Source organism: Megascapheus bottae, chromosome 31, assembly GCF_031878675.1.
Source record: "Megascapheus bottae isolate mThoBot1 chromosome 31, mThoBot2.hap1, whole genome shotgun sequence".
Lineage (NCBI taxonomy): Eukaryota > Metazoa > Chordata > Mammalia > Rodentia > Geomyidae > Megascapheus > Megascapheus bottae.
The window spans coordinates 4,601,974-4,626,799 of record NC_143539.1 but is presented as its reverse complement, the minus strand read 5'-3'; the positions used below and the strand labels follow the sequence as shown (position 1 = coordinate 4,626,799).

Here is a 24,826-nt window from a genome sequence, read left to right as displayed (position 1 = left end):
GTGATGAGGGGGCGGAGCTAGGCCTGGGGGAGGAGCGGAGGTGGGAAAGACACTGCAGCTGCCGGGCTGCAGTGAAGCTGGGGGCGGGGCCGCGATGGGGTGGGCACAGCAGCGTGGACGGGGGCGGAGCCATGCTGGGGGCGGAGCCAAAGTGAGGAAGACTTTGCAGCTCCGTGGAAGGCAAGGCCTTGATCAAGGCGGAGCCAGGTCTGTGGGAGAGGCTATGGCAGGCTGGACCACACAAGAGCGAAGGAAGAGGGGGGCCGTAAGGGAGTGCCATGAGTAAAGGAAGATGAAGGGGCAGTAAGCCACCTAGGAGCCCAGGGGGGATAGGGCTAAGATCTTGGATTAGGGGATTCAATAGAGTGGACAATCGCCTAAAGGGCAAGACTTTTCCCAAAAGGGGATCAGTCTTTAGAGCCAGGGGCTAAGAGTTTGGGATAAGGTGAGGGGCTGGAGAATTAAGGGTGGTGGGTTGGGTCAGATCTAGGATGGTGTTGTAATGGGCTGTGAAATAGGGTCCAGGCCTATCCCAGCCGTGGGAATGGAAAGCAAAAGTACAATATTTGGAAAGATATTCTTTTTCCTTGTTCCAGTAATGGGGCTTGACGAACCTGGACACTGTCCCTTAGTTTTTTCTCTCAAGGCTGGTGCTCTATCACTTGAGCCACACCTTCACTTCAAGTTTTTTGTTTTTGTTTTGTTTTTGCCAGTCCTGAGCTTGAACTCAGGACCTGAGCACTATCCTTGGGCTTTTGCAAGGCTAGAGCTCTACCACTTGAGCCCCAGCACCACTTCCAGCTTTTTCTATATATGTGATACTGAGGACTGAACCCAGGTCTTCATGCATGGTAGGCAAACACTGTAACACTAGGCCAAATTTCAGGCCCCCATCTTTAATTGGACATAAGCAACACAGACTTCCTGCCTGGATTGGGTTTGAGCAACAATCCTCAGATATTCTGTTTTCTGGGTAACTAGGATTACTGGGCACCACTTGAGCCTGGTTAATACTCCGAAACTTTTGAGGTGAAGAAGGGGAGAAGATCAGAGACATGAATGGAGCTCATAATAAAATAGAATTATTCAAACAACAGGGCACACCTCAGGTCTATTGGTGTGGCTTAAAGGAAATAGGAAGTAACTGGTTCGAAAAAGGGCAAGATCCAGGAGTTGACCCTAATTTGTAAAGAAGAAATCCAGTTTGACTAGCTAGATTTGGGAGGCTGCGCTGGAGTTGAGGGATACAAGGACTGTACAACGCGTGAGGGTCTTTAGGCTGTGATCTTGAATAGATGGGGAGAATCTGCAAGAGAAAGTAACTAAAGCTCAGAGGCAGGGTCCTGAAAGAGTTATTTAAAAACAAAACAAAACGGTGTTTCCCTGGATACCTGTAATCCTAGCTACTCAGGAGGCTGAGATCTGAAGACAGTGGTTCAAAGCCAGCCTGGGCACTAAAGTCCGTGAGACTCTTTATGTTCAATTAACCATCAGAAAGTAGGAAGTGGGGCTGTTGCTCAAGGGGTAGGGCCGAATCCTTGAGCTGAAGAGCTCAGAGATAGCTCCCAGGCTCAGAGTTCAAGCCTCATGACCTACAAAACAAAACAAAAACTGCGTTTAGGGCTAGGAATGTGGCTTAGTGGTAGAGTTCTTGCCTGGCATGCATGAAACCTTGGGTTCAATTTCTCAGTATCACAAAAACTGAAAAAGCCAGAAGAGGCCCTGTGACTCAAGTGATAGAGAGTTATAAAAGAAACTCAGGGGCTGGGAGTTTGGCCTAGTGGTAGAGTGCTTGCCTAGCATGCACGAAGACCCAGGTTTGATTCCTCCATACCACATACATAGAAAAAAAGCTGCAAGTGGTGGTGAGGCTCAAGTGGTAGAGCTCTAGCCTTGAGAAAGTGCAAGGACAGTGCTCAGGCCCTGAGCTCAAGCCCAGGACTGGAAAAAAAAAAAAAAAGACAAAACTCAGGAACAGCATCCAGCCCCTGAGTTCAGGCCCCAGGAATGACCAAAAACAAAAACAAAAGTTAGGTGTTGAGATTAGAATCTAGAGTGAAAGTTTCCACGATACTGTTTACTTTTCCCAAGCAGGTACCCAACTCCTTGAGCCACACCTCCAGAATACACTGCTTAATTTTTCTGTGACTCAGTTTCCTCTTCTATAATCTAGTAATGGTGATGTCTAATAAAGTGGACCATGTGGTTAGTGCTATGTAACCGTTTACTGCTATTAATTTCTTTCCCCTGACCCAGGTCTGAAACTGCTATTTGATGATGTGGGAAAAGAGCAATTAAGAATGCAATTCTCACGGGTGACCCGACTTGAGCTCAGGTCAAGGGATTTAGTCGGTTTTAAAATCCCACAGCGGAGAGATTAAGCCAAAGGCGGGGTAGATGGCCAAGGGGGTAAGGCCTCCGGATCCCGGGACGGAAGGATGGCTTCCCCGGCCCTTCTGCTGAAGCGTCTGCTCGGACCGACTTCTAAGAAAGAGGGGGCGGAGAAAGAAGAGGAGGAGGACGGGGAGGAGGCGGCGGCGGGCCCCGATCGGCCTCAGCCTCGTCGGGCCGCGCCGCGATGCTCCCAGCGGCCACACGGGGGTGCGGCGCGGTCGTGCGGCCGGCGCTTCGGGGCGAGCGCGGCGCAGGGCTGGCACGCGCGCATGGAGGACGCGCACTGCGCCTGGCTCTCCATCCCCGGGCTGCCCCCGGGCTGGGCTTTCTTCGCCGTCCTCGACGGCCACGGCGGGGCTCGAGCAGCTCGCTTCGGCGCTCGACACCTGCCGGGCCACGTGTTCCGAGAGCTGGGCTCGGCTTCCTGGGAACCCGAGGGCGTGCGAGCGGCGCTGCGCCGAGCCTTCCTGAGCGCGGACGAGCGCCTGCGCGCGCTCTGGCCCCGGGGTGGGGGGACCCCGGAGGCTCCACCGCGCTGGCCTTGCTGGTCTCCCCGAGATTTCTCTACCTGGCGCACTGCGGCGATTCCCGAGCCGTGCTGAGCCGCGCCGGCACCGTGGCTTTCAGCACCGAGGACCACCGGCCCCTCCGGCCCCGGGAACGCGAGCGCATCTACGACGCGGGGGGCACCATCTGCCGCCGGCGCGTCGAGGGCTCTCTGGCCGTGTCGCGAGCACTAGGCGATTTTGCCTCCAAAGAAGCGCCGGGGAGGCCCCCCGAGCTGCAGCTGGTGTCTGCAGAGCCCGAGGTGGCCACGCTGGCACGCCAGGCTGAGGATGAGTTCGTGCTCCTGGCCTCTGACGGCGTGTGGGACGCGATGTCCGCGGCTGCCCTGGCGGGGTTGGCGATCTTGCGCCTCCGTCTGGGCCTGGCCCCGGAGCTGCTCTGCGCGCAGCTGCTGGACACGTTGCCTGTGCAAGGTCCTGGACGGAGGCGGGACGCGGGGTCCCCACGAGCGAGGAAAGGGAGATGGGGATTTGATGGACAGGCGATCCGGGGGCGTGGTTTCTGGGAGGGGCGTGGGATAGCCCTGAGCAAGAAAGTTCAGGGACAAAGTCCTCAGGCCCGGAGTTCAAATTTGCAGTATCCACACATTTCAAAAACAAAACCAAAAGATGGCCAAGCTCCTGATACTATCCTGGAGGCTGGGATCTGAGGATTGCATTTGGAAGCCAGCCTCCACAAGGCTCTTATCTCCAAAAGTTTCAAAAAGCTGGTAATGAAACTGAGGCTCAATTGCTAGGACTCCAGCCTTGAACAAAGAAGCTCAGGGACAGTGGCCAGGCCCTGAGTTCAAGCCCCAGGACAGACAGACAGACAGACAGACAGACAGACAGACAGACAGACACACACACACACACACACACACACACACACACACACCAGAGGGGCTCTAGTAGTAGAGCATCTACTTAGACAAGCACTCTACCACTAGGCCAAACTCCCGGCCCCTAGAGCATCTACTTAGTAAGTATGATCCCTGTGTTTAAAAGGAAATTGAGAGCCGCGCCAGTGCTTCACACCTGTGATCCTAGCTACTCAGGAGGGTAAAATATGAGTACCAAGGTTCAAAGCCCTAGTAGAATAGACTCTTATCTCCAATTAACCATCAGAATACTGAAAGTGGATCTGTGACTCAAAGGGGTAAAGCCCAGGATCTGGGTTCAAACTCCGCAACCAAAGAGAAGGAAGGAAGGAAGGAAGGAAGGAAGGAAGGAAGGAAGGAAGGAAGGAAGGAAGGAAGGAAGAAAGGGAGGGAGGGAGGGAGGGAGGTTTGAGCCCCTTGACAGTACAGCAGATCCTCAGATCCTCCCATCAAGGTACGTGGCTTCCTATGAATAGGGCAATGCCAGGACTGCAGGAAGTATGGTCTAAACCCCACAGAGGACCCGCTGGGCCATGGCCTTCCACCCTCTCCCAGCAGGCTTCTTTTTCTTCACCATATCTAGGGCAGCCAGGACAACATGACCTGTATTCTGATCTGCTTCTCAGGGGCTCCCAGGCCCTTCGAGGAAGCCATCCAGAGGGAGCGGGCACTGGATGAAGCACTGGGCCACAGAGTCGCTGGTGAGCTAGCCCAGGGGGCACTCAGTACCCAGTGGGGAGGGGACCTGGCAAATAACAGCTTTGCTATAACTCTTACCTCCTTCTCAGATCTGTGTGCCTCTGCGCAGAAACCCCCCAGCCTAAATTCGATTTTTAAGACCCTGGTCTCTGAAGACATCATGGATTTACCTCCTGGGGGAGGGCTGCATTGCAAGTGAGTCACCCAGGCGTGGCATGGTGGTGGGGGAGGGGGCCGGAGGAGGAGGGTCTCATCCAGAGGGTTCTCTTGCTCCCCAGGGCAGCCATTATTGCAGAAGCTTATTCTCACCTCTGTGGGGCCTCAGAGGAGCACTCAGAGGTAAGAATACTGTATCTTTTTTTTGTCCCCTCATCTTTTGCCTGCAAGGCCTTTAGCAATGATTGTCTTGTCCCCATCCAGCCTATATTCTGGACTGTGTACAGCCTCAGGAACACATCATGCAGCCTGCCTGGTGATGGGGATTTTGTTTTGGTTTCTCACTGCACTGGAGCTTGAACCCAGGAGGGGCTGAAGCATGCCAGGCAGGAAGTCTACCACTTGAGCTACTTTCCCAGCCTATGATGAGGAACTTGAACAGGAATTTGCCTCATTAATGAATGCCAAGCCCTAAAGCACTATATAATATGACAGAAAAATTCAGACAATTTAATGAACACTTCTAAGCACGAATGCAGAGCAGAGAATGTCAAGTGTCTCTGAGGTCAGCCTAAGTCTTGGTCAAGAGAGGCCATCACAGGGTTTGGTTCACAGAGGAGAATTTGGGAGACATCTGAAAAGGAGAGAGTGGGGTAGACTAAGGTATGGGTTGAGAGACAACAGAGGAAGCTGGAAGATCCCCAGTGCCTTTGCACAGCAGAGAAGAGGGTTTATTAACATCATCTGGGTGAGACAGAGTTGCTGGTAATTGCTCAGCAGCAGGAGGTATGTCAGGGCCAAAAATTCAATATAACCATAAAAAGCCAAGCACAGAGTTTACAGGGTGATGTAATTGAGGACTGTTTGGAGTTACAAGCAACAACCAGTTGTCAAGATGGATGGCATTAGGAATTATTTTATTTTCTCAGAACTGGCTTCATTCCCATGTAGGACAACAAAAATGGTCGCTCTAGGATTACATCCAACCCGCCTACCATCCCCAGTGGAGACAGCTCACTAACTCCCAAGGAATTGCTGTGGATGTCGAGGTTACCCTCCATTGGCCACTTTGATCATGTGACTGACCATCTGCCTGCTTCTGATTAGGCAAACTGGGGTCCCATGCCCAACCCTATTCTTTGTGGTTATTGTGTCCCCCAAGGCAAACTTAGTGAACTGAGGACATTGTGAAAACATGAGGTGCATGTCTGTAATCAATCTCAGCTATAAAGGAGTCACAGGCAGGAAGATCTGGAGCTCAAGGCCAGCCCCGGAAAGCTTCCTGAGACCAGGAGTTTATTTGAAATAGAAAAGGGAAAGGAGGAAAACAAGATGAGGGGAGAGGGTTGAGGGAAGGAAATGGGGACAAAAACATGACAAGAGGTATCAATGTGTGTGAAGTAATGCACCGCCTATTTGGTGAATATAACTGTAACCCCTCTATTAATTACAATTAAAAGAAAAGAAAAAGCCAGAAGTGGTGCTGTGGCTCAAGCGGTAGAGCTCTAGCTTTGAGAAAGCCCAAGGACAGTGCTCAGACCCTAAGTTCAAGGCCCAGGATTGGCAACAAACAACCAAAAAAAGTTAGAGCTGGGGCTGGGAGTTTGGCCTAGTGGTAGAGTGCTTGCCTAGCATACACGAAGACCCAGGTTTGATTCCTCGGTACCACACACTTAAAAAAAGCTGGAAATGGTGCTATGGCTTACGTGGTAGAGATCTAGCCTTGAGAAAACCCAAGGACAGAGCTCAGGCCCTGAGTTCAAGCCCCAGGGCTGGCCAAAAAAAAAAAAAAAGTTAGGGTTCTGGGTTGGGAATGTGCTAGAGTGCTTGTCTAGCATGCTAGCATGAAGGAGCCCTGGGTTTGATTCTTCAGTACCACAGAAAAGACTGGAAATGGCATGGTGGCTCAAATGGTAGAGTGTTAGCTTTGAGCAAAAGAAGCTCAGGGACATTGTCTAGGCCCTGAGTTCAAGCCCCAGGACTGACAACAAAAAAATAAAATAAAAACAAAAACTGGACATAGGTGGCTCATGCCTGTAATCCTAGCTATTCAGGAGGTTGAGAACTGAGGATTATGGTTCAAAGCCAGCCTTGGGCAGGAAAATGCCTAAAACTCTTATCTCCAATTTACCACCAGAAAACCAGAAATGGTGCTTTGATTCAAAGCATTAGAGCACTAGCCTTGAGCTGAAGAGCTTAGAGACAGGGTCCAAGCCCAGAGAGTTCGACCTCATGATTAAAAAATAAAAAATTAGGGCTCTATGGGATGGGAGTGTGGTCTAGTGGTAGAGTGCTTGCCTAGCATGCATAAAACCCTGGGTTCAAGTCTTTGGTACTACATACACAGAAAAACCCAGCCAGGAGTTTGGCCTAGTAGTAGAGTGCTTGCTTAGCATGCACGAAGCCCCCGATTCGATTCCTCAGCACCACATACATAGAAAAAAGCTGAAAGTGGTGCTGTGGCTCAAGGGTAGAGCTCTAGCCTTGAGAAAGTGCAAAGACAGTGCTCAGGCCCTGAGTTCAAGTCCCAGGTTTGGCAAAAAAAAAAAAAAAAGTTCGTGCTCTATAAGGCCAGGTAGGTACAGCCAGCAAGAGATGCTGTTAACTCTCTTCTCATTTTCTCTTACAGAAGAGGCAGGGTGGGCCTGGAAAGCCCACAGGCTCCCACTCCAATGCAGATCCAGAGGCCTGATGGCTTTCTTCTATTGGTGACTACTTGTCTAACAGGGGTTCCTATGGACATGAGGAGGAGAAGTATCCTCTCTTCCCTAGCTATGTGGAAGAGCAGAAGGAAGGCCTGCCAATGGAGGAATCCCACAATGCTGATTTGCTTATGTCCCCTTCTCCCTACTTCCTCTCAAAGAATGTTTCATGAGGGGAATTGCACCATCCTTCAGACCAGAGAAAAAGCCAAAAAAACCCCACATAATTATATATGTATTTCAGATCTTGAGAGATCACTCCGCTCAACAGAATGCTTTCCTTTTTTGTGTGTGTGTGAGTCATGAGGCTTGAACTTGGCCTGGGCACTGTCCCTGAGCTCTTCAGCTCAAGGCTGCCAGCCTACCCTGAGCAAGCCCCAATGCCCATTTTCTAGAGGTTAATTGGAAATAAGAGTCTCAGGTCCTTTTGTTCCCCCGGCTGGCTTTGAACCTTGATCCTTGATCCTCAGATCTCAGCCTCCTTATAGCTAGGATTACAGGTATGAACCAACTTGACCTTTTTTTTTTTTTGCCAGTCCTGGGCTTTGGCTCAGGGCCTGAGCACTGTCCTTGGACTTTCTCAAGGCTAGAGCTCTACCACTTCAGCCTCAGCACCACTTCCGGCTTTTTTCTATGTATGTGGTGCCCAGGAATCGAACCTGGGTCTTCGTGCATGCTAGGCAAGCACTTTAACCACTAGGCCAAACTCCCAGCCCTTTTTTTTTTTTTTTTAAATCGGGTCTGCCAAGATATAGCCCAGGTTGGCCTGGAACTAAGGATCCTCCTGCCTCTGCCTTCTGAGTGCTGGGATTACTGATGTACATTACCATACCTGGTTTCATGTTTTTTTTTTTTTCAGGGGAGGTAGAAGAGAATTATTAACTTTTTAATTTAATTTAATTTTTTGTTAGTCATAGGGTTTGAACTCAGGGCCTGGGTGCTGTCTCAGGTTTTTTTGTTTTTCCCCCAAGGCTAGTGCTCTACCACTTTGAGCCACAGCACTGCTTCTGGTTTTCTGGTGGTTAATTAGAGATAATATTTCTCACAGACTTTTTGCTTGGGCTGGCTATGAATGACAATCCTCATATCTCAGCCTCCTGAGTAGCTGAAATTAAAAATATAGGGCCAGGAGTTTGAGCTAGTGGTACAGTGCTTGCCTAGCATGCACGAAGACCCAGGTTCAATTCTTTGGAACCACATACATAGCAAAGCAGGAAGTGGTGCTGTGGCTCAAGTGGTAGAGCTCTAGCCTTGTGAAAGCCCAAGGACAGTGCTCAGGCCCCAGGACTGCCCCCCCCCCAAAAAAGAAAAAGAAAGTAAAAGAAAAAAAGAAATTCAAAATACATATTTTTATTTTTAAAATACGTAACAGGCACCTCATGCGTACCAGGCCTTGTTTACCAGAGTAAAACCTCCTAATTTGGCAAACAAGGCAACCAATATGGAAAGTCATCTTGGACAGTGACAAGTATGGTGGGGAAAATAAGGACAGGAGGATGTGATAAGAAAATGACTAAGGAAGCTATTTTTAAAATGTAATTTTCTGGGTTTGTTTCCCTGTTGGCAGTACTGGGTTGGAACTGAGGGTCTTGGACTTTCTTGGCTGGCACTCTACTGCTTTCTTGGCTATTTGGGAGTCTAGAGAATTTTCTGCTCAGGTTGGCCTCAGGCTTGTCGTTCTCCTGCTTTAGTCTCTACGGCTGGGATTATAGAACACTGCATGTGTTCCACTGTGGATTGGTAGAATTGCTCAGTGGTAGAATAGTTGCCTAACCATATTAGAGCAAGACCCTGGCTTCACTTCCCAGCATCCCCAAAGGAAAAAGAAGGGATACAGATCCATGTTTTATTTGTGTAAAATTCAGATTTTTTTTTTTTTATAGAAAAAGTTTGCCAAGGCTGAAAATGCGGCTTAGTGGCAGAGTGCCTGCCTAGCAAGCCTGAATGAAGCCCTGGGTTCAATTCCTTAGTTGCAGAGAAACAGAAAAAGTCAGAGATGGCGCTGTGGCTCAAGGGGTAAAATGCGATTCGCCTTGAGCAAAAGCAGCTCCGGGGCAGTGCCAGAGCCTGCGCTCAAACCCCACGACTGGAAAAAAGAAAGAAAAAGGAAAAGTTCTCCAGTTCCTGCTCTCAGGTTGGGTGCAGTCAGCCAGGGACACCAGGCCGGCTCCGGGTCTCCCGGGTGGGGGTGGGGAGGAGCGGCGTCCGCGGATCTTCCGACGCGGCCCGGCCTGGAGGGACGAGGGGTTCCCCGGGGGAGGCGGCCGGACCGGGGCCGGGCCGTCCAGCCCTGGCCATCCATCGCCCGCCCCCGGCCTCAGTTTCCCCGCTGGTGTTAAAACGAAAGCCGCAGGCCGCGGGGGGGGGGGGCGGCCCCGCCCAGGCCAGGTGGCACAGCGCGGGCGGGGCGGGCGCCGTGACGTCGGCGGGCGCGGCCGCGGAGGCCCGAGGGGCTTCGGGGCCCGGGGCCCGGGGCTGGGGGAGGACGGAGCAGCGTGGATGGCGGGACCGTGTGCGGTCCGTGGGCGACACGGAGTCGTAACGGGGCATGCGCGTCGGAGGGGTCCGGAGGGCTCTCTCCACGCGGGACCCCCGTCCCCAGCTCACCCCCAGCCAGCGCGGCACCCCCCCCCCGGCCCGGCCTCCCCCCCCACCCCGCCCCGGGCCCGTCCCCACCCCCGACCCTGCGGCGGTGAGTCAGCGGCCGGCCGCGCCCCCTCGGCCCACTTCCTCCTCACCTCCCGGGGTGGGGGGCGGCCGGGGGCGGGGCCTCGCCGCCCTCCCCTCCCCCTCCCCACTCACCCCCGAGTAACCCCCAGTCCATCAGCTGAGACCTACAGCGGGGTTGCGAGGAGGGTAGTGAAGAGACTGTTTCGGTGTGTGTTGGGGGGGATCTTCCTCGTCCCCCCCCCCGCTTACCCCCCAATTGTGCAGAAAATTAAACACAAGTCCACGGAGAGGGCCGGGAGGGACACGCGATGCCCCCACGGAGCCACGGAGATGCAAGAATTCTCCTGGTGGATCCATTGTCCTCGGCTAAGTGCGCCCCTGACCGCACTCAGGTTTTTTGAGGGGATGGGGAAGGTGAGGTCCTGGGTGCTCCGCCCCCCGCCCGGCTGCCGTGAGTGTGCGTGTGTGTGCGTGTGTGTGCGTGTGTGTGTGTGTGTGGACGGGGTCGGGGGGGAGGGAGTCGCGGAAGTCGCGGCTTCCGCGCCGCCCGGCCCGCGCCCCGGGCCCCGCCCCTTCCCCGCCCCCCGGCGGCGCGGCCCCTTTAAGGCGCGGGGCATTGTGGGCGCGGGGAGTGGAATTTTGGAAGGAGATGTAGCGAAGTACAGTAGTGGAGTAACATTGTCGCCGCCGCCGCCGCCGCCGCCCCGCGCCCGCCGCCCGGACCCCGCCTCCCACGGCCGGCCCGGAGCCGCCGCCCGCTCCGGAGCCCCCCGCTCGGGCGGCGGACTCTATGGGGCGGGACCCCGGGGGACTCTGAGGAGCGGGAGGCAGCCTCGAACCCCGGCCCCGCCGCGCGCGGGACGCCGCCGCCATGAGGTGAGCGCGGCCCCGCCCCGGCGCTGGGCGCGCCCCCGGGGAGCGGGCGCGGGGCGCGGGGCGCGGGCGGCGGGGCGCGGGCGGCGGGGCTCGGGGCGGCGGGGCGCGCGGCTCCCCCGCCCTGGCGGGAAAGACTTCTTCAGAGGACCGCAACTTGGCCGGTCCCTCCCCGTCGGGCGGCCTGGGGCGAGGCGGGGCTCCCCGCACCCCGGGCTGCAGCCCAGGCGGCGGAGCGGGAGTGCAGGGGTGCTGGCGAGGGGGACCCCGACCCCGACGTCCCGGGGGCCCCGCCGCCCCGGGGCTGCCCAAGAGAAAGTCTGTGGGGGGGCCGCGCCGTCCAACTTCGGGGGCACTTCTCGATCCCCACCCTCGGGGGGGGGCGTCCCGCGGCCAGGGGCGCCCGGCCCGCCGCGGCCTCGCCGGGGTCTGTTTCGGGGTCCCCCTCCCCCGTCTCCCCACACCCACGACAGTGCCCGGGCGGCGCCCCGGGCCCGGGGCCAGCAGGGCGGCCCCCTCTCCCCACCTGCGCGGCCCGGGGGGAGGGAAGCCGGGCCGGCGAGGGCGGGAAGGAGGGGGTGCGGCAGCTGGGGGAGGGGGCCTTTGTCTCCCGACTCACCTGTCGGGACAGCTGGCTGGGGGGCCGGCCGGGACTCGGGGGCAGCTGCTGTGCTCGCCCGGGCGCCCCCCCCCCAGCCCTGGGACTGGAGGAGGTGGGGGGCGCTGGAGAGCTTCAAGGTCACGGCCTTGTCCAGCCCCCGCCCCGGGGACCCAGCCCATCTTCCCGGGAATCTAATCAGCACGTGAGGGGCCCGTGGGACCCACAGACGTCGGTCTTTTCTGGAACTCTTGGACTCACCTGTGGGCGGGGCCTGTCCACCCCCCCACCCTTCCCGACGTCTCCCCTCCCCTGACCCCCTATAATCCTTCCCTTGGGGCCAGTGCCTGACAATACTATCTCCCTTCCTCCACTCTCTCTGGGACTTCCTGTCCCCCAAGCCCCCGGTTGGGGGGGGGGAGACAGCCGGTTTAACCCCCTAGTATCCACCACTGCCCCCGCCCGTCCTCCCGCCCATCTGGGTGGCACCCCCTCTTTGTAGGACCTGTAGTGAACCCTCCCCCCACCCCTGCCTGTCCTTCTAGATGTCAAACGGGCTGTTGGAAGATTTGGCCCCAGGGGAGACTCACAGACACCCCGAGAAAGGGGGTGGGACAGCACCCTGACCCCAGCTCTCAACTTCTTTTTCTCTGGCCGGGTGCTGGGGACAGAAGCCAAGGCCTGGCATGGCACATGGTGTACCCCGAGTCACACTCCCCCCCAGCTCCAGCCCTGGAGCCCAGTGGCTGTCTTCTTCCTCGCCCCCCTTCCCCTGGGGACGCCTCTCCCACCCTCCCCTCCCCCCACACCCGTTTCCGGTCCCAGGCCCCGGGGAAGGCGGATGGCGGATGTCCGACCGAGTTAGCACTGGATCAGTCACGGCTGAGACCGTAAAAGGGCAGGAGCCGAGCCTGGCCCAGCCTCCTACCCGCCCGCAGGGGCCCCTCTGGCTGTGGCCTGGGGCCAGGCCTCCCGGTGCCTCTGTGCTCACCTTTGTAGAGGTGGGGAGGGGGAGGTTGTCTCTTAATGGATTCCCCAGTTGGGCTCCTTTAAAGGCTGAGACTCAACCCCCCTGCCCCTCTTTGCAGCTGGGGAAACTGAGGCTTTAAGAGAAAGTCCTGGTGGGACAGCATTCACATTCTTGGGTGATGTGGGAAGAGGTAGTGATGGAGAGATTCCTGTCTGGTTTGGCTGAGGGAGAGTCCTGGGGGCAAATGGAAGGGAGGATAAGAAAATGATGGAAAATTACAAGATATGGTTCTCTCTCCCCCTCTCTTTTTTTTTTCTTTTCTTTTCCAGTTTGACAAATATTTGCTGAGTTCCGGAACTGGGCTCTGGGGAGGCTTTGAGAGGGGTCAGAGGTCTGAGAATCTCTAGTGAAAAGGATTCAGGAAGAATTTGAGCCCATTTCTTCCTTCTTACAGAATCATAGTGAATTACTGTTTTTATTTTATTTTTGAAGAATGAGACCTTGAAGGCCAAACCTGTCTGCTCTTGGCCAGGCACTGTACTAGGTGTTTGCCTTTGTATAATTCCCACCACAATTCTAGGATAGATCTTCTGACAACCTTGTGTATATGTACCAGTCTTCCTCCTCTCCCCCAGTTTACAGATGGACCAAGCTGCCATCTCAACAATCAGGAGAATCTTAATTGCCTCCAGCATTCACTTAAGGGAAACTGAGGCTCACTAGGAAAGAAGGACTAGAGCTGAAACCACATAAGCCCCGAAGGCCCTAGGTCATTCCCTAACCTGAGTTGCTTCAGAGAAAATTATTTATAGTTTGGGGAGGTGTGTTTGTCACAAGGCTATGGTGTAAGGAGGCTGTGGGGTAAGTTGTAGGGGTGGGGGAGGGAGGGAGAGGAGGAAGGGCTAGACCAGAATTGGAAGGTTTCTGTGAACTGGAATTCTGGGCTTGATCACCTCCAGTGATGAAGGCTCGCTCGATCGCTTGCACCTCCCCTCAGGAAGCAAATGGAATGTGTGACAAGTACCAGGTTCTGAGTTAGGGCTCTGTCCATTGAGTTATGGTTTCCAGGGCTGGAAATTGAGATTCAGAGACAGCAAGGAGGTAGGAATGTTGTTTCCTGGGCTGGCTGGGGTTTGATGTTTTGTGAGGTGGAGGTATAAGATCTAGAAGAATACTGGACTTAGCTCCTTGCTTCCTACCTGTGGGATCGTCAGCTCCAGTGTTTCCTAGATTATATTTTTTATTTACTTAAGTAATGAATTTGTTTCTTACAGGTAATTTTAGCCCATGGTGTTTTTTGTTTTTCTTTTTTAAAGGAGGGGTCAGTTGTAGTGCTACATGCCTGTAATCCAGCTGTGGGAAGTGTAAGGCAGGAGGATCACAAGTTTGAGGCCAGCCATCCTGGACTATATACATGGCCAGAACTCTGGGACTGTGGACTTTACTGGAGGGTGGAGTGGCTTACCTAACATGCTCAAAGCCCTGGGTTCTGCCCTGAGTACCACAAAGATTTCACCACTCTGTCTTCACTTCCCCTGTCACCCCACCCCTTCCCTCCAAAAAAAACAAAAAGGTAAGAAACAGTGAAGTTATTGAAAAAGATAAAAGGATGTGAAATATTTTTTCTCCTCAGGACCTAGGTTCTCTCAGAGTCAGCCACATTCAGGAGAAGGCTCTGCAAAGATTACCATTCTTTGCCTGGATATATGTATATCCTTCTCACCTTGTTATTCTTTATCTTTGTGTATGTGTGTGTGTGAACTCAGGGCTCGGGCACTGTCCCTGTGCCTTTGTGCTCAAGGCTAGCGTTCTTTCTCTCTTTTTCTTTTTGTCAGTCCTAGTGCTTGAATTCAGGGCCTGAGCACTGTCCTTGGGCTTTCTCAAGGATAGTCCTCTATTACTTGAACCACAGCACCACTTCTGGCTTTTTTTTTGTTTTTTTCCTATGTATGTGGTACCAAGGAATCAAACCTGGGTCTTCATGCATGCTAGGCAAGCATTTTTTTCTTTTTCTTTTTTTTTAAAGTCAAGCACTCTTACCACTAGGCCAAACTCCTGGCCCACTAGCTCTCTTTGAGCCATAGTTCCACTTCCAGTTTTTAAACTGTGCTTTTCAGATCTTGGCCTTCTGAGTTGCATGAGACACTGGTCCCTGGCATTGGAGCTTGCTCCCTTTTTTTTTTTTCTTGGGAGCTGGAGTTTTGGGGAACAGGAGAGATTCCTTCTGATGGGCTCATTAAGGCCTAGAAGAGGGCAGGACGAGCCCAGGGTCACTAATCACCAGCCAGTTAGTTCTCCATCCTATACTCTGCGTGGCCAGGGCAGGGCCACCTGTGAGGGCAAAGTGCAGTCAGGGTGGGTCAGCAACAGACCTGGGCACCTGGCCAGAGTCTGCCCTGGGTGTGGGTGCAAGGTGTGGGTGAGGCCTTCACTTGGCTCTGCCAGGGGGCACTGGAGCCTGAAACAGCCCCCTGAGGCTGTGCTGGCCTGGAAATCGCACCTGAGGTTTAGGGAGGGCCCACACAGTCCTGGGTCTATGCCTGGTGGCCCGGCCTCAGGAATTCACCCCTCCAGATAGCTGTGTGACCAAAGGCCAGCCATTCAGCATCTCTGGGCTTTGCTGACTACCCTCACCTGTGCTGAGCCCCACGGCTGCGCTCTTGAAGGATTCCCTTGGGAACAGATTGGTGACCTGGGAAAGGGAATGACTTGGCTGAGATATCTGCATTATGCAAAGTTGGGGTACCAAGCTCAGTCCCTTAGTCAGGGTCCCACAGCTGGGTTCCCTCCCTTTGGGGTTTTCCCTGTCCCAGCTCTGACTGATAGTGCCACGCTCCAGTCCCCAGGGCTCTCTAGAGACGACTCCTTGCTGGCTGTCATTTCTGTCTTCCGAAAACCTCTGCCCACCAGCTTCTTCTTTTCAGAAACAAGCCTGGTGGGGTGTGGGGCGGCTTTCCTCCACTTCCCCTGTCTGAGTGACCCTAGCCAGGGAACTTCCCCGTCTGGGACCCTAGTTCCCTCTGGGGGGGGGGGTGGCAGTGAAGGGCTATGGAACCTTCCAGAAGATCCTATAGGATGTAACTGTGCCCCCAGGGAGTAGGGTGGCTGGGGGCCAGGGGTCAGTCCCTGAGCCTGTTTCCTCATCTGCCCTGAACTGAGAGCCATGTGATTGTTCAGTCTGGAGAGAGCCAGGAAAACTGAGGTGGGGGAGGTCCTGAGGGCAGCGGCTGAGCTGTCCATCCAGTTTCTGGCTGTCATTGTTCTTGAGAGCAGCACTGGGGACTGAATCTTTTGTCACCGTAGTCTCTCTCTAACCTACAGTCTCCAGCATTTTGCTCAGGTGGCTCTCAGCCATTATCACCCCACCTCCTCCTCCCAGGTCACTGTGATTACAGGCATGTGCCACCTTGCCAGTCTGGTCCATCTTTCCTTTGCCAGTCTGACTCTCCTTTCCTCATCCCTGCACAGGTGTCTGTTCCCTGTCTCCTGTGGCATCGCTCTCCCAATCATGTGCCACCTGTCTTCCCCAACTTTTGGTGCCTTGTCCCTGCATCTCTGCTTCCCCATGTCTGTTCTGTATTCTCTCCCTTGGGATTCCCCGGGAGACCCAGATGGAAAAGGTAACTGACTCCCGACTCCCGTTCTCTTCTCCCTTCAGTGAGACGGTTGTGTGTTCGAGCCGGGCCATGGTAATGCTATACGATGACAGCAATAAGCAATGGCTTCCGGCTGGCACTGGCCCCCAGACCTACAGCCGGGTCCAGATCTACCACAACCCCACCGCCAACTCCTTTCGCGTGGTGGGCCGCAAGATGCAGCAGGACCAGCAGGTACAGGCACTTTCTGCCCTTCCCTGTCCCCTCTCCAGCCCCCACTCCTGCACCTGACGCCCTTTCACCCCTCTGACGCTCCTCCCAGGTGGTCATCAACTGTGCCATTGTCCGAGGTGTGAAGTATAACCAGGCCACCCCCAGCTTCCACCAGTGGCGTGATGCCCGCCAGGTCTGGGGCCTCAACTTTGGCAGCAAGGAAGATGCAGCGCAGTTCGCTGCTGGCATGGCCAGTGCCCTAGAGGCCTTGGAAGGTTAGATGGGGCTGGGGGGTGTGGTCTGGTCTGGGGGCGTGGTCCTGTTGGGGGTGTGGCTTCCATGGTAAGCTCCAGTCTATTAAGGTGTAGGTTCAGATGCCAAAACCAGGAAGTGGGCAGGCACAGGGCTCTCCTAGGTGGTGCTGTGGGGCCTGAGCAGTGGCTCTGAAACGTTGGACCTCAGTTGTACACTTTTTTTTTTTTTTTTTTTTTGCCAGTCCTGGGCTTGAGCTCAGGGCCTAAGCCCTGTCCTTGAACTTTCTCAAGGCTAGAGCTCTATCACTTGAGCCTCAGCACCACTTCCGGCTTTTTGCTATGTATGTGGGGTACTGAGGAATCGAACCCGGGTCTTCGTGCATGCTAGGCAAGCGCTCTACCACTAGGCCACATTTTTTTTTTTTAATTTGTTTGGTCATGGGTTTGAATTCTGGGCCTGGGCACTGTTCCTCAGCTCTTCAGATACCACTTGACCCACAGCCCCACTTCCTGTTTTCTGGTGGTTAATTGGAGATAAAAGCCTCATGGACTTTGGTGTCCAGGTTGATTTGAACTTTGATTGTCAGATCTCAGCCTCCTGAGTAGCTAGGATTACAGGTGTGAGCCACTAGCGCCTGGCAGTTGTCCCCACCATTTCTAAACCAGCTAACTCGCCATGTAGGTAGAAAACTGATGAGGATTTCATGGGCTCCTATGTGCACGCAGATGCCTGTGTACAAAACCTATGAAGCTTAAGGGGACAGGACACCTTGTTTCCTGTACACGTGTACAGTCTGTACCCTCTTCCTGGGTGACCTTTGTTCTAGCTTTTGCCATTGTGAGATCTCTTACGCATTGATATTAAAATCTCCCCAGTGGGGATTTGGGGTGCCACTCATCAAGAGAATGCCTGAAATGGAGAGAGCCGGAAAAGGAGCTATGTCTCAAGTGGTAGAGCAACCAGCCTTGAGTATAAAAGCTAAGGGATATCAACCTGGCCCTGAGTTCAAGTGCACAGAAAGTCTCTAATTGACATCTCTTACACTTTGGTGAGTGTACTGGAAAGTACCTGGAGGCAGGATCAAATGCAGGCTCTGGCCCAGGACCAGGGTGGCTGGCCCTGGGCTCTGCATTTCCCCTGGAGATGCCAAGAACGAACACCCAAGGCTTTGAGTGGCCCAGGCTGAAGCTGCCACCATACATGGCATCTGAATACTCAAGAGGTCACCCAGTATTCTTCAGGGGTCACTTTCAGCGCCAGGGGAGGGACTTGCTCCTTGCAGGCCAATCCCAAGAGGCCTGGGGAAGAGCCCTTTGTCCCTTGCATGGGGGCCATGGGCATGGGACAGTAGTGAAGAGCCTGGCCAGCTGGGACTCAAGCTTGTTCTTACAGGTTCACCCTGCACAGCTTGGTGGGGGTGGGGGTGTGTGTGTCAGTGGCCAATGCCCCTGACCTCAGGTGTAACAATAGCGTCCACTTGACAGGGGCTCAGGTGACAGGTGGTTCTGAGTGAGGGTGTCAGGGTCACTCCAGAAAGCTCAGTGCTCTCGGTCCTCACGTCCAGCAGGTGGGCCTCCTGCCGTCCCAGCACCGCCCCCCTGGTCTGCCCAGAACGGCCCCTCCCCAGAGGAGATGGAGCAGCAGAAAAGGTGGGAACTTTTAACTCTTTGCCAGAGTTCTAGAATGCCATAGATTCCCTCCAGCTTTCAGTTTCTAGAATATTCCATCTTACAAAGGAAGGTGAGAAGCACACAGATTTCAGGTCTCCCCTCCACTCCCGACTTCTTCCCTCCAAGGGGTTCAGGAAACTCCTCATGTTATAGGAACCCCAAGCAACAGAGTTTATCTTAAGAGTTTGCACCGGGTCTCTTGTTGGTTCACCCTCACCCTGGGAAGACAGAGGTGGGTGGGGACAAGCTTTAACCGTGGGCACGCCGGATTTGCCAGGCCCTAGCATGGCCTTGGCTGAGGGCTGCCCCCTCCCCTGCTTCCCCAGGCCCCAGCTGGGTCAGCCTGAGCACACGGAGCGTCACATGGAACGCCGGGTGTCCAATGCAGGTGAGGCACACACTGGCACCAGAGTTTGGGGGCTCCCTGGGAGGAAAGAGGGCGGAGTCGGACACAGAGAGCCGAGGCTGTGTCTTTGAGCAACCCTCTTGTCTGTCTTATTTCAGGAGGCCCACCTGCTCCCCCAGCTGGGGGACCACCCCCCCCTCCAGGGCCTCCCCCTCCTCCCGGTCCCCCTCCACCTCCTGGTCTGCCCCCCTCTGGAGTTTCTGCTGCAGGGCATGGAGCAGGGGGCGGCCCACCCCCTGCACCCCCTCTCCCTACTGCACAGGGCCCTAGTGGTGGCGGGTCTGGGGCCCCTGGCCTGGCCGCAGCCATTGCTGGAGCCAAACTCAGGAAAGTGAGCAGGGTAAGGAGGTGGAAGTGGGGTGTGGGGGGATAAGGGAGGGCCTGAAGGGACCAAGGGAGGAGGCCAGCCCTCAAGTTCTCCTCCTCTTTAACTTCTCCAGCAGGAGGAGACCTCAGGGGGGTCCCTGGCCCCCAAAGCTGAGAGTGGTCGAAGCACAAGCGGGGGGTTCATGGAAGAGATGAGTGCCATGCTGGCCCGGAGGTGAGCTTGACCCGCACCCAGGTCTCTGGGCGTTGCTGTTTTATAGGTGGGGGAGCAGATCTGATTCATTGTCTCTTTGGTTAAGAGTTACCCTGTAGCGGCCAGGTCTGGGATGTGATGGTGGAGACTGTCTTCTCCTGGAGTGCCCAGTGACCTACAGAATCTTCTAGTTTCCATTCTAGAAACTCGTGTTCTTCATAGCCCATCTTTCTGAAGACCCTCCATAGAATCCTTAACTGTAATTTTTTTTTTATTATAATTGCTATTTTAGTGAGGGAGGGAGAGAGAGAGAGAGAGAGAGAGAGAGAGAGAGACAGAGAGAGACAGTCAGTCTGTGTAGCTGCTGATGTACTGGGACTCAAACTTAATGCCTAGGCACTCTCCCTTGGTTGTTTTGTTTTTTACTCGAGGTGGATGCTCTGTCACTGCGCCACAGTTCTACTTTTGGCTCTTTGGTGGTTCGTTGGAGATAAGAGTCTCCCAGACTTTCCTGCCCAGGTTGACTTTGAACCACAGCTCTCAGCCTCCTAAGTAGCTAGGATTACAGCCACTAGCCACCAGTTCCTGGCTTCTTAATCTTTCTAAGCTATCTCCCTCCACCCCACTTCAATGCTGGGGATAGAAGCCCAGGGTCTTGGACATGGAACTAAGCCTCCAGCCTGGGATCTTTTTGAGATAGCTTCTTGCTAAAATTAGCTTGAGTTTCTTATCCTTTGGCCTCAGCCTCCTGAGGCTGGGATTTCAGGTGTGTCCCATCATGCCAAGTTTCTTGGGGAAGGGCTGTTCAGCAGCTAAAGTTTCAGTTCTTGTATTTTTTTCCTCTGCAGAAGGAAAGCTACACAGGTTGGGGAGAAGCCCTCCAAAGATGAATCTGCCAGTGTAAGTTAGGGCTCTTCTTATCCTGAATGCATTAGGATGTTGCATTAGGGTAAGGGTCTTGAGGAGGAAGGGATGTGTGACAGGGTTGGGCTGGCTTTGAACCTGAAAGGGGAAAGGAGCAGCAGTATTGACTCATGATAGTTTTTATTTCCCACCAGCAGGAGGAGCCCGAATCTAGAGTCCCAGCCCAGAGTGGTAAGTGACCAGTGCAGCTATAAAAACTACAAGTCCCAGAATGCTCTTGTTCTCAAAACACTCCTGGGGTCTGAAACTAATTTTGGGGGGAATGGAGTCTCGAGAGGGGGTTATTTGAGCAGGGGTATTTGGAGAGAGGGTGAGTGTTATAAGGAATTGAGTGTGGGAGGCTCATCCTTTTTGTTTGTCTCCCATTCCCATAGAATCTGTGCGGAGACCCTGGGAGAAGAATAGCACAACCCTGCCAAGGTAAGCCGTTGATATTTGGGTTTCACATCTTCCTTGCCTCCCCAAAAGAAAACTTAAGTTTTGTTGGTAAGAACATAATGGGACAAAGTGGCACTGTGGCTCAAGGAGTAGGGTGGTAGCCTTGAGCTAAAGAGCTTGGCGACAGCACCCAGGCTCAGAGTTCAAGTCCCATAACCTACCAAAAAAAAAAAAAAAAAGGAAAAGAAAAGAACATAATGGGACAGTAGGATGGGAGGCAGGGCAGGCAAAGCTCACGCTAATTGCACTCACTCTTCCAGGATAAAGTCGGCGGCTTCCTTGACTACCTCTGAGGCCCAACCCTCAACGCACAGCTCTGGGGATGAGTCAGACCTGGCGAGAGTGAAACAGGTAGCTTGGGGAAGGGACTTTCAGCACAAAAGGGGCCAAGAAAAAGGGCAGATCCAGGTCTAATGCCCTGAGTAACTTGAGAGAAGGCTTTGAATTCTTGATTTTTCCAGTCTGAGAAGTGGAGATATTGAATCCGGGCTGGGAAGGACTGACATACCACACAGTTCCATTAGGAATCTTACCCTGCACTCCTTTCTTGCTGAGTGTCTTGAATTCTCCTCAGCTCAGTGGCTCCAGCCTAGTGGAATTGGCAGAAGTCTGAAATGCATTTGCCAAGCCTGATACTGGACATTGGACAATCTCCAGTACATTTCTCCACCCTTCCTTCCCCCACCAAGGATCTTGAATTCACCTATAGAATCTATTGGTCATTGTGTGACCTTGCTGTTAGCCAGCTGTGTTACAGGGGTGACACAGCAGGGTAGGGAGGATAACCGTCCTCTGGCATTTCAGCCAGTAAGAAGAGGAGGAGAGGGCCTTGGGATGTTGCTCTATGGTAGAATCATTGCCTAACATGCTCCCCCCCCTAATAAAAAATAAAAAGCCCTGGATGTCCTCTTAATTCTCTTGATTGTTTTTTATTTACAGGAGCTTCTGGAAGAGGTGAGGAAGGAGTTGCAAAAAATGAAAGAGGAGATAATTGAAGGTGAGGTTTTTTTTTGGTTCCCTATAGTATTTATCTGGGAGGAATCCTGGTTCTCTTGAAGAATCTGGCTTGGGAGGGAAGGGGGAAGAGACAGGTCCTAACCTTTGCTTTCCTTTGACTTCCAGCCTTTGTCCAGGAACTGAGGAAGCGGGGTTCCTAAGCACAGAAACCCAGAAGACCCTGTTTCTCTTCTGCACACCTTGCCCATCACCCTGCTTTCCCTGCCTCAACTTGACCTGGAATTGCCGAAGACTACACAGGAATGCATCTTCTCACCCTTCCCCCACCTCATCCCACTTGGAAATTTTCAAGGGGGTGTGGCTTCTCCGGCACCACGCCCACACCTTATACTGGCTGCTGATTTGCTGGGGAGCCTTCATCCTTTAGCCCCTCCCCCTCTGCCATCCCCTTGGGGCTGGTTCCTCTGCTGGGGATGTACCAAGTAACCCCGCAGTAAGGGGGAAGGAAGAAGGGAATTTGACGTTCCCTTGTTCTAGATTCACTTTAACGCTTAATGCCTTCGATTTGTTTTTTGTTTTTTGTTTTTTTAAGAAAAAGAAATATATATTATATATATATTTGGGTTGGGGGGAAGGGAAAAATTTTTTTTCTTCCTTGGTTTTGATAAAATGGGGTGTGGGAATTTTTTTAATGGTATTGGCCCAAGGTTGCCCCGTTGTGGGGCAACTATTTAAGGGGAGGTGTTCTACCAGCTTGGGGACCCTCCCATCTCCTCTGCTCCTTTCCCTTTTCTATAAGGAATTAAGATGCTGTAATTTTTTGACCTCCATTTTGTTTTGTTTGAAAATTTTGATAGGGCTCAGGGTCTAAGCCATTTTTTTTGTCCCCTGGGGATACTTGGGGGGACAAAGAGTGGAGGCCCCTTGGCTTCTTGAACACAAGCCCTTGCTCAATAAACCTGCCATTTTTATAAGCTGAGATCTTTCCAGTGCACATTGCTCCAAACTTCTCCCAGCCTTAGTTTCTTCGATTGGGAACAGTGTCCCAGGATGGACAGCTCCTTTCTTCCACCAGAGCCCTCCCAGTGCTTCCCTGAGTACCTGTGCCCCTTTTATACACAAGGCCCAAAGACAGTTCCTTTACCAGAGCTCCTTTAATTACAAAATGTTTAGTCTTAAAAAATAGAATTGAGAAGGTACAGAACTGGTGGCACCGGTTTCGGAGGCCCAGTGCTGTGGTGAGGGCTAGCCCAGGAGGAGATGGGACTGGTGGGTGGAGAGGGGAGCCTTTTTGGGGGGGTGGGTCACGGTCTTAGGGGAGAATGGAAGGGACAGGTGAAGGTTCCTACTCTTGGGAGGGAAGGTGAACCCGGGGCCTGCCCATTGGAGTGTGCCCTGGGCCCAGAAGAGGGGCTGGCTTGGGAGAACCCATGTAGGCACGCTGGTGGATGGAAGGCTAGAGCAGTGTTCATGAGGTAGCTGGGAGGGGCCGCTGCCTCGCCCTCTGCGGCTGGGGTGGGCGGAGCCTGAACCCCGTTCGCTGGGAGGGGACGGAGCTGAGACGCGAGGGGCGTGGACAGCAGGCGGCGCGGGGGCGGGGCCTGCGCGGGGAGGGGCGGGGCTGGGGACCCTAGTGCTCGCGCTCCGCCGGCTGCGGCGGCGGCACCGGCGGCCCCGGCGGCCCCGACGGCCCCGTGGAGAGCTGCTTGCGCACGTCGCGGAGCTCGGCCTGCAGCGGCCCCAGCGCGGCCCGGAGCTCCGCCCGCAGCTCGGTCCGCAGCTCGTCCAGCGCGGCCCGCGGCGCCGCCTCCCGCGCCTGTGCCTGCAGCGCCTCCAGCGCCAGCCCCAGGCGGCCCACCTCCACCCGCAGCGCCTCCCAGGCCGCCAGCCGCTCCGAGTCCTGGCGGCGCCGCTGCGTCTGCTGGCGCCAGTACTCCAGCACCAGGCAGCAGCCGGCCGTGGCGAAGATGGTGGCCTCGCCCAGCAGCTCCGCGCCCAGCTCGGCCGCCGCCCCCTCGTTCAGCGGCTTCACGGCTTCCGCGTTGAAGCCCATGATGCGCATCTTGGTCCGCATCTCCACCCAGTGGTACACTGCGGGGATGGAGGGAAAGGGGGCGTCAGGGAGCGAGGGGCGGGGAGCCCCAGGTCCCGCCCACCTCCGTCCACACGCCCAGCCCCTCGCCGTCCCGCCTGGAGTGACTCCCCGATCCACGAGGGCCTGGGCACAGGTTGTGCCTTGTTCTAGAACAACCGCCCTCCCGCTTCAGTGCTTAAAGCAATGAAGCCTTGAAACCCCCAAAGGCGGTCTGGGATCTGACTCATGAGCTGAGTGGGTGTTGGGCATGCCACATCTCATAGACTTTTCCTGTCTGGACTGGCTTCGAACCATGATCTTCAGATCTTAGCCTCCTGAGTAGCTTTGATTACTGGTGTGGCAACCCATGCCTAGCCTGCTCCTTCCTATTGCTTCCCTTTCTCCCTTTGGAAGCTGGGCTCTGTCACCCCTCAGTGGACACTGTGCTTTGTTTTTGTAGGACAGTGGTGGCCCTGTTGCCCAGGCATGGGTAAGGCAAACTCAGTTCACAAATGCGTTGTAAAGCTGAGTGCCAGTGGCTCACACTTGTAATTGTAGCTTGGGTATGGGGCTTGATCTCAGCCTGGGCGCTGTCCCTGAGCTCTTCAGCTCAAGGCTACCATCCTACCCTTGAGCCAAGCCCCTCTTCCCGTTTTCTAGAGGTTAATTGGAGGTCAGAGTCTCAGGTTCTTTTGTGCCTGGGCCAGCTGTGAATCTTAATCCTCAGATCTCAGCCTCCTGAGTAGCTAGGATTACTGGCGTGAGCCACTGAGTCAGCTGTGAGACTCTTATCTCCAATTCATCACATAAAAATCTGGAAGTGGTGTGGTGGCTCAAGTTGTTCAGTGTTATCTTTGGACAAAAGAAGCTCAGGGACAGAGTACCCCAGGCCCTGAGTTCAAGCCCCAGGGCTGGCAGAAACAAAACAATGACTGGAAGACTAGATAGTCATTCGGTCTGTCCCATTCTGTCTGCACAGAATCCCTTCCAGGATGTCCTTGCTAGACACTGACCCCACTCTTGCCCCAGGCTGCTGGGACTGGAAGGATCAGTACTCAGTCACCCGCAGGCATGCGCCCTTTTCCCTCTTAATCTATGGGAATTTCCTTGTGTGTGACTCATTGGTGGCAATGCAGGATGAAACAAGCTGCTCCCCTGGTGAAGGGAAGCTGCTGCACACGCACGCACACACGCACACACACATGCACACACAGACACACGCACACACATAAGCACCTTCTGAAAAACAGCCAGATGTGCTGTTTTTCAGCACAGTGCACATCTT

General features: G+C 54.3%; 2 protein-coding genes and 1 pseudogene across 8 annotated transcripts; 2 read left to right on the top strand and 1 right to left on the bottom strand.

The window, feature by feature from the left end:
* Positions 1 to 2,438: 2,438 nt before the first annotated feature.
* Ppm1n (protein phosphatase, Mg2+/Mn2+ dependent 1N (putative)) lies at positions 2,439 to 7,367 on the top strand. The gene is given in 7 exon segments (XM_090322514.1): positions 2,439 to 2,903; positions 2,906 to 3,361; positions 3,363 to 3,374; positions 4,404 to 4,521; positions 4,609 to 4,714; positions 4,798 to 4,858; positions 7,305 to 7,367. Coding segments are annotated over 7 exon segments (1,281 nt in total).
* A 2,050-nt stretch (positions 7,368 to 9,417) lies between these two features.
* On the top strand, positions 9,418 to 22,446 carry Vasp (vasodilator stimulated phosphoprotein). 7 transcript variants are annotated; one of them, XM_090322218.1, is made up of 13 exons: positions 9,418 to 9,511; positions 16,147 to 16,318; positions 16,407 to 16,572; positions 18,117 to 18,201; positions 18,549 to 18,610; positions 18,727 to 18,968; positions 19,072 to 19,169; positions 19,997 to 20,048; positions 20,210 to 20,243; positions 20,447 to 20,492; positions 20,771 to 20,861; positions 21,450 to 21,507; positions 21,633 to 22,446. In XM_090322218.1, the coding sequence occupies exons 2-13, from the start codon at positions 16,175 to 16,177 to the stop codon at positions 21,665 to 21,667; spliced, it is 1,113 nt and encodes a 370-aa protein (XP_090178344.1). In that variant the 5' UTR covers positions 9,418 to 9,511; positions 16,147 to 16,174; the 3' UTR covers positions 21,668 to 22,446. The 7 variants fall into 7 exon arrangements, with proteins under 7 accessions (XP_090178344.1, XP_090178343.1, XP_090178342.1 ...); XM_090322217.1 differs by having other exon boundaries at positions 9,420 to 9,511; positions 19,069 to 19,169; XM_090322216.1 differs by having other exon boundaries at positions 9,421 to 9,511; positions 20,207 to 20,243.
* A 175-nt stretch (positions 22,447 to 22,621) lies between these two features.
* LOC150043702 (optic atrophy 3 protein pseudogene) lies at positions 22,622 to 23,552 on the bottom strand (annotated as a pseudogene).
* Positions 23,553 to 24,826: the final 1,274 nt, after the last annotated feature.

What these genes read in the sequence shown, in the direction of transcription:
- Vasp (XM_090322219.1), top strand. An exon ending in AACTCAGGAAAGTGAGCAGG is followed by an intron (nt 18,969 to 19,068) that starts GTAAGGAGGTGG and finishes TAACTTCTCCAG; the next exon opens with CAGGAGGAGACCTCAGGGGG. An exon ending in ACCTGGCGAGAGTGAAACAG is followed by an intron (nt 20,862 to 21,449) that starts GTAGCTTGGGGA and finishes TTTTATTTACAG; the next exon opens with GAGCTTCTGGAAGAGGTGAG.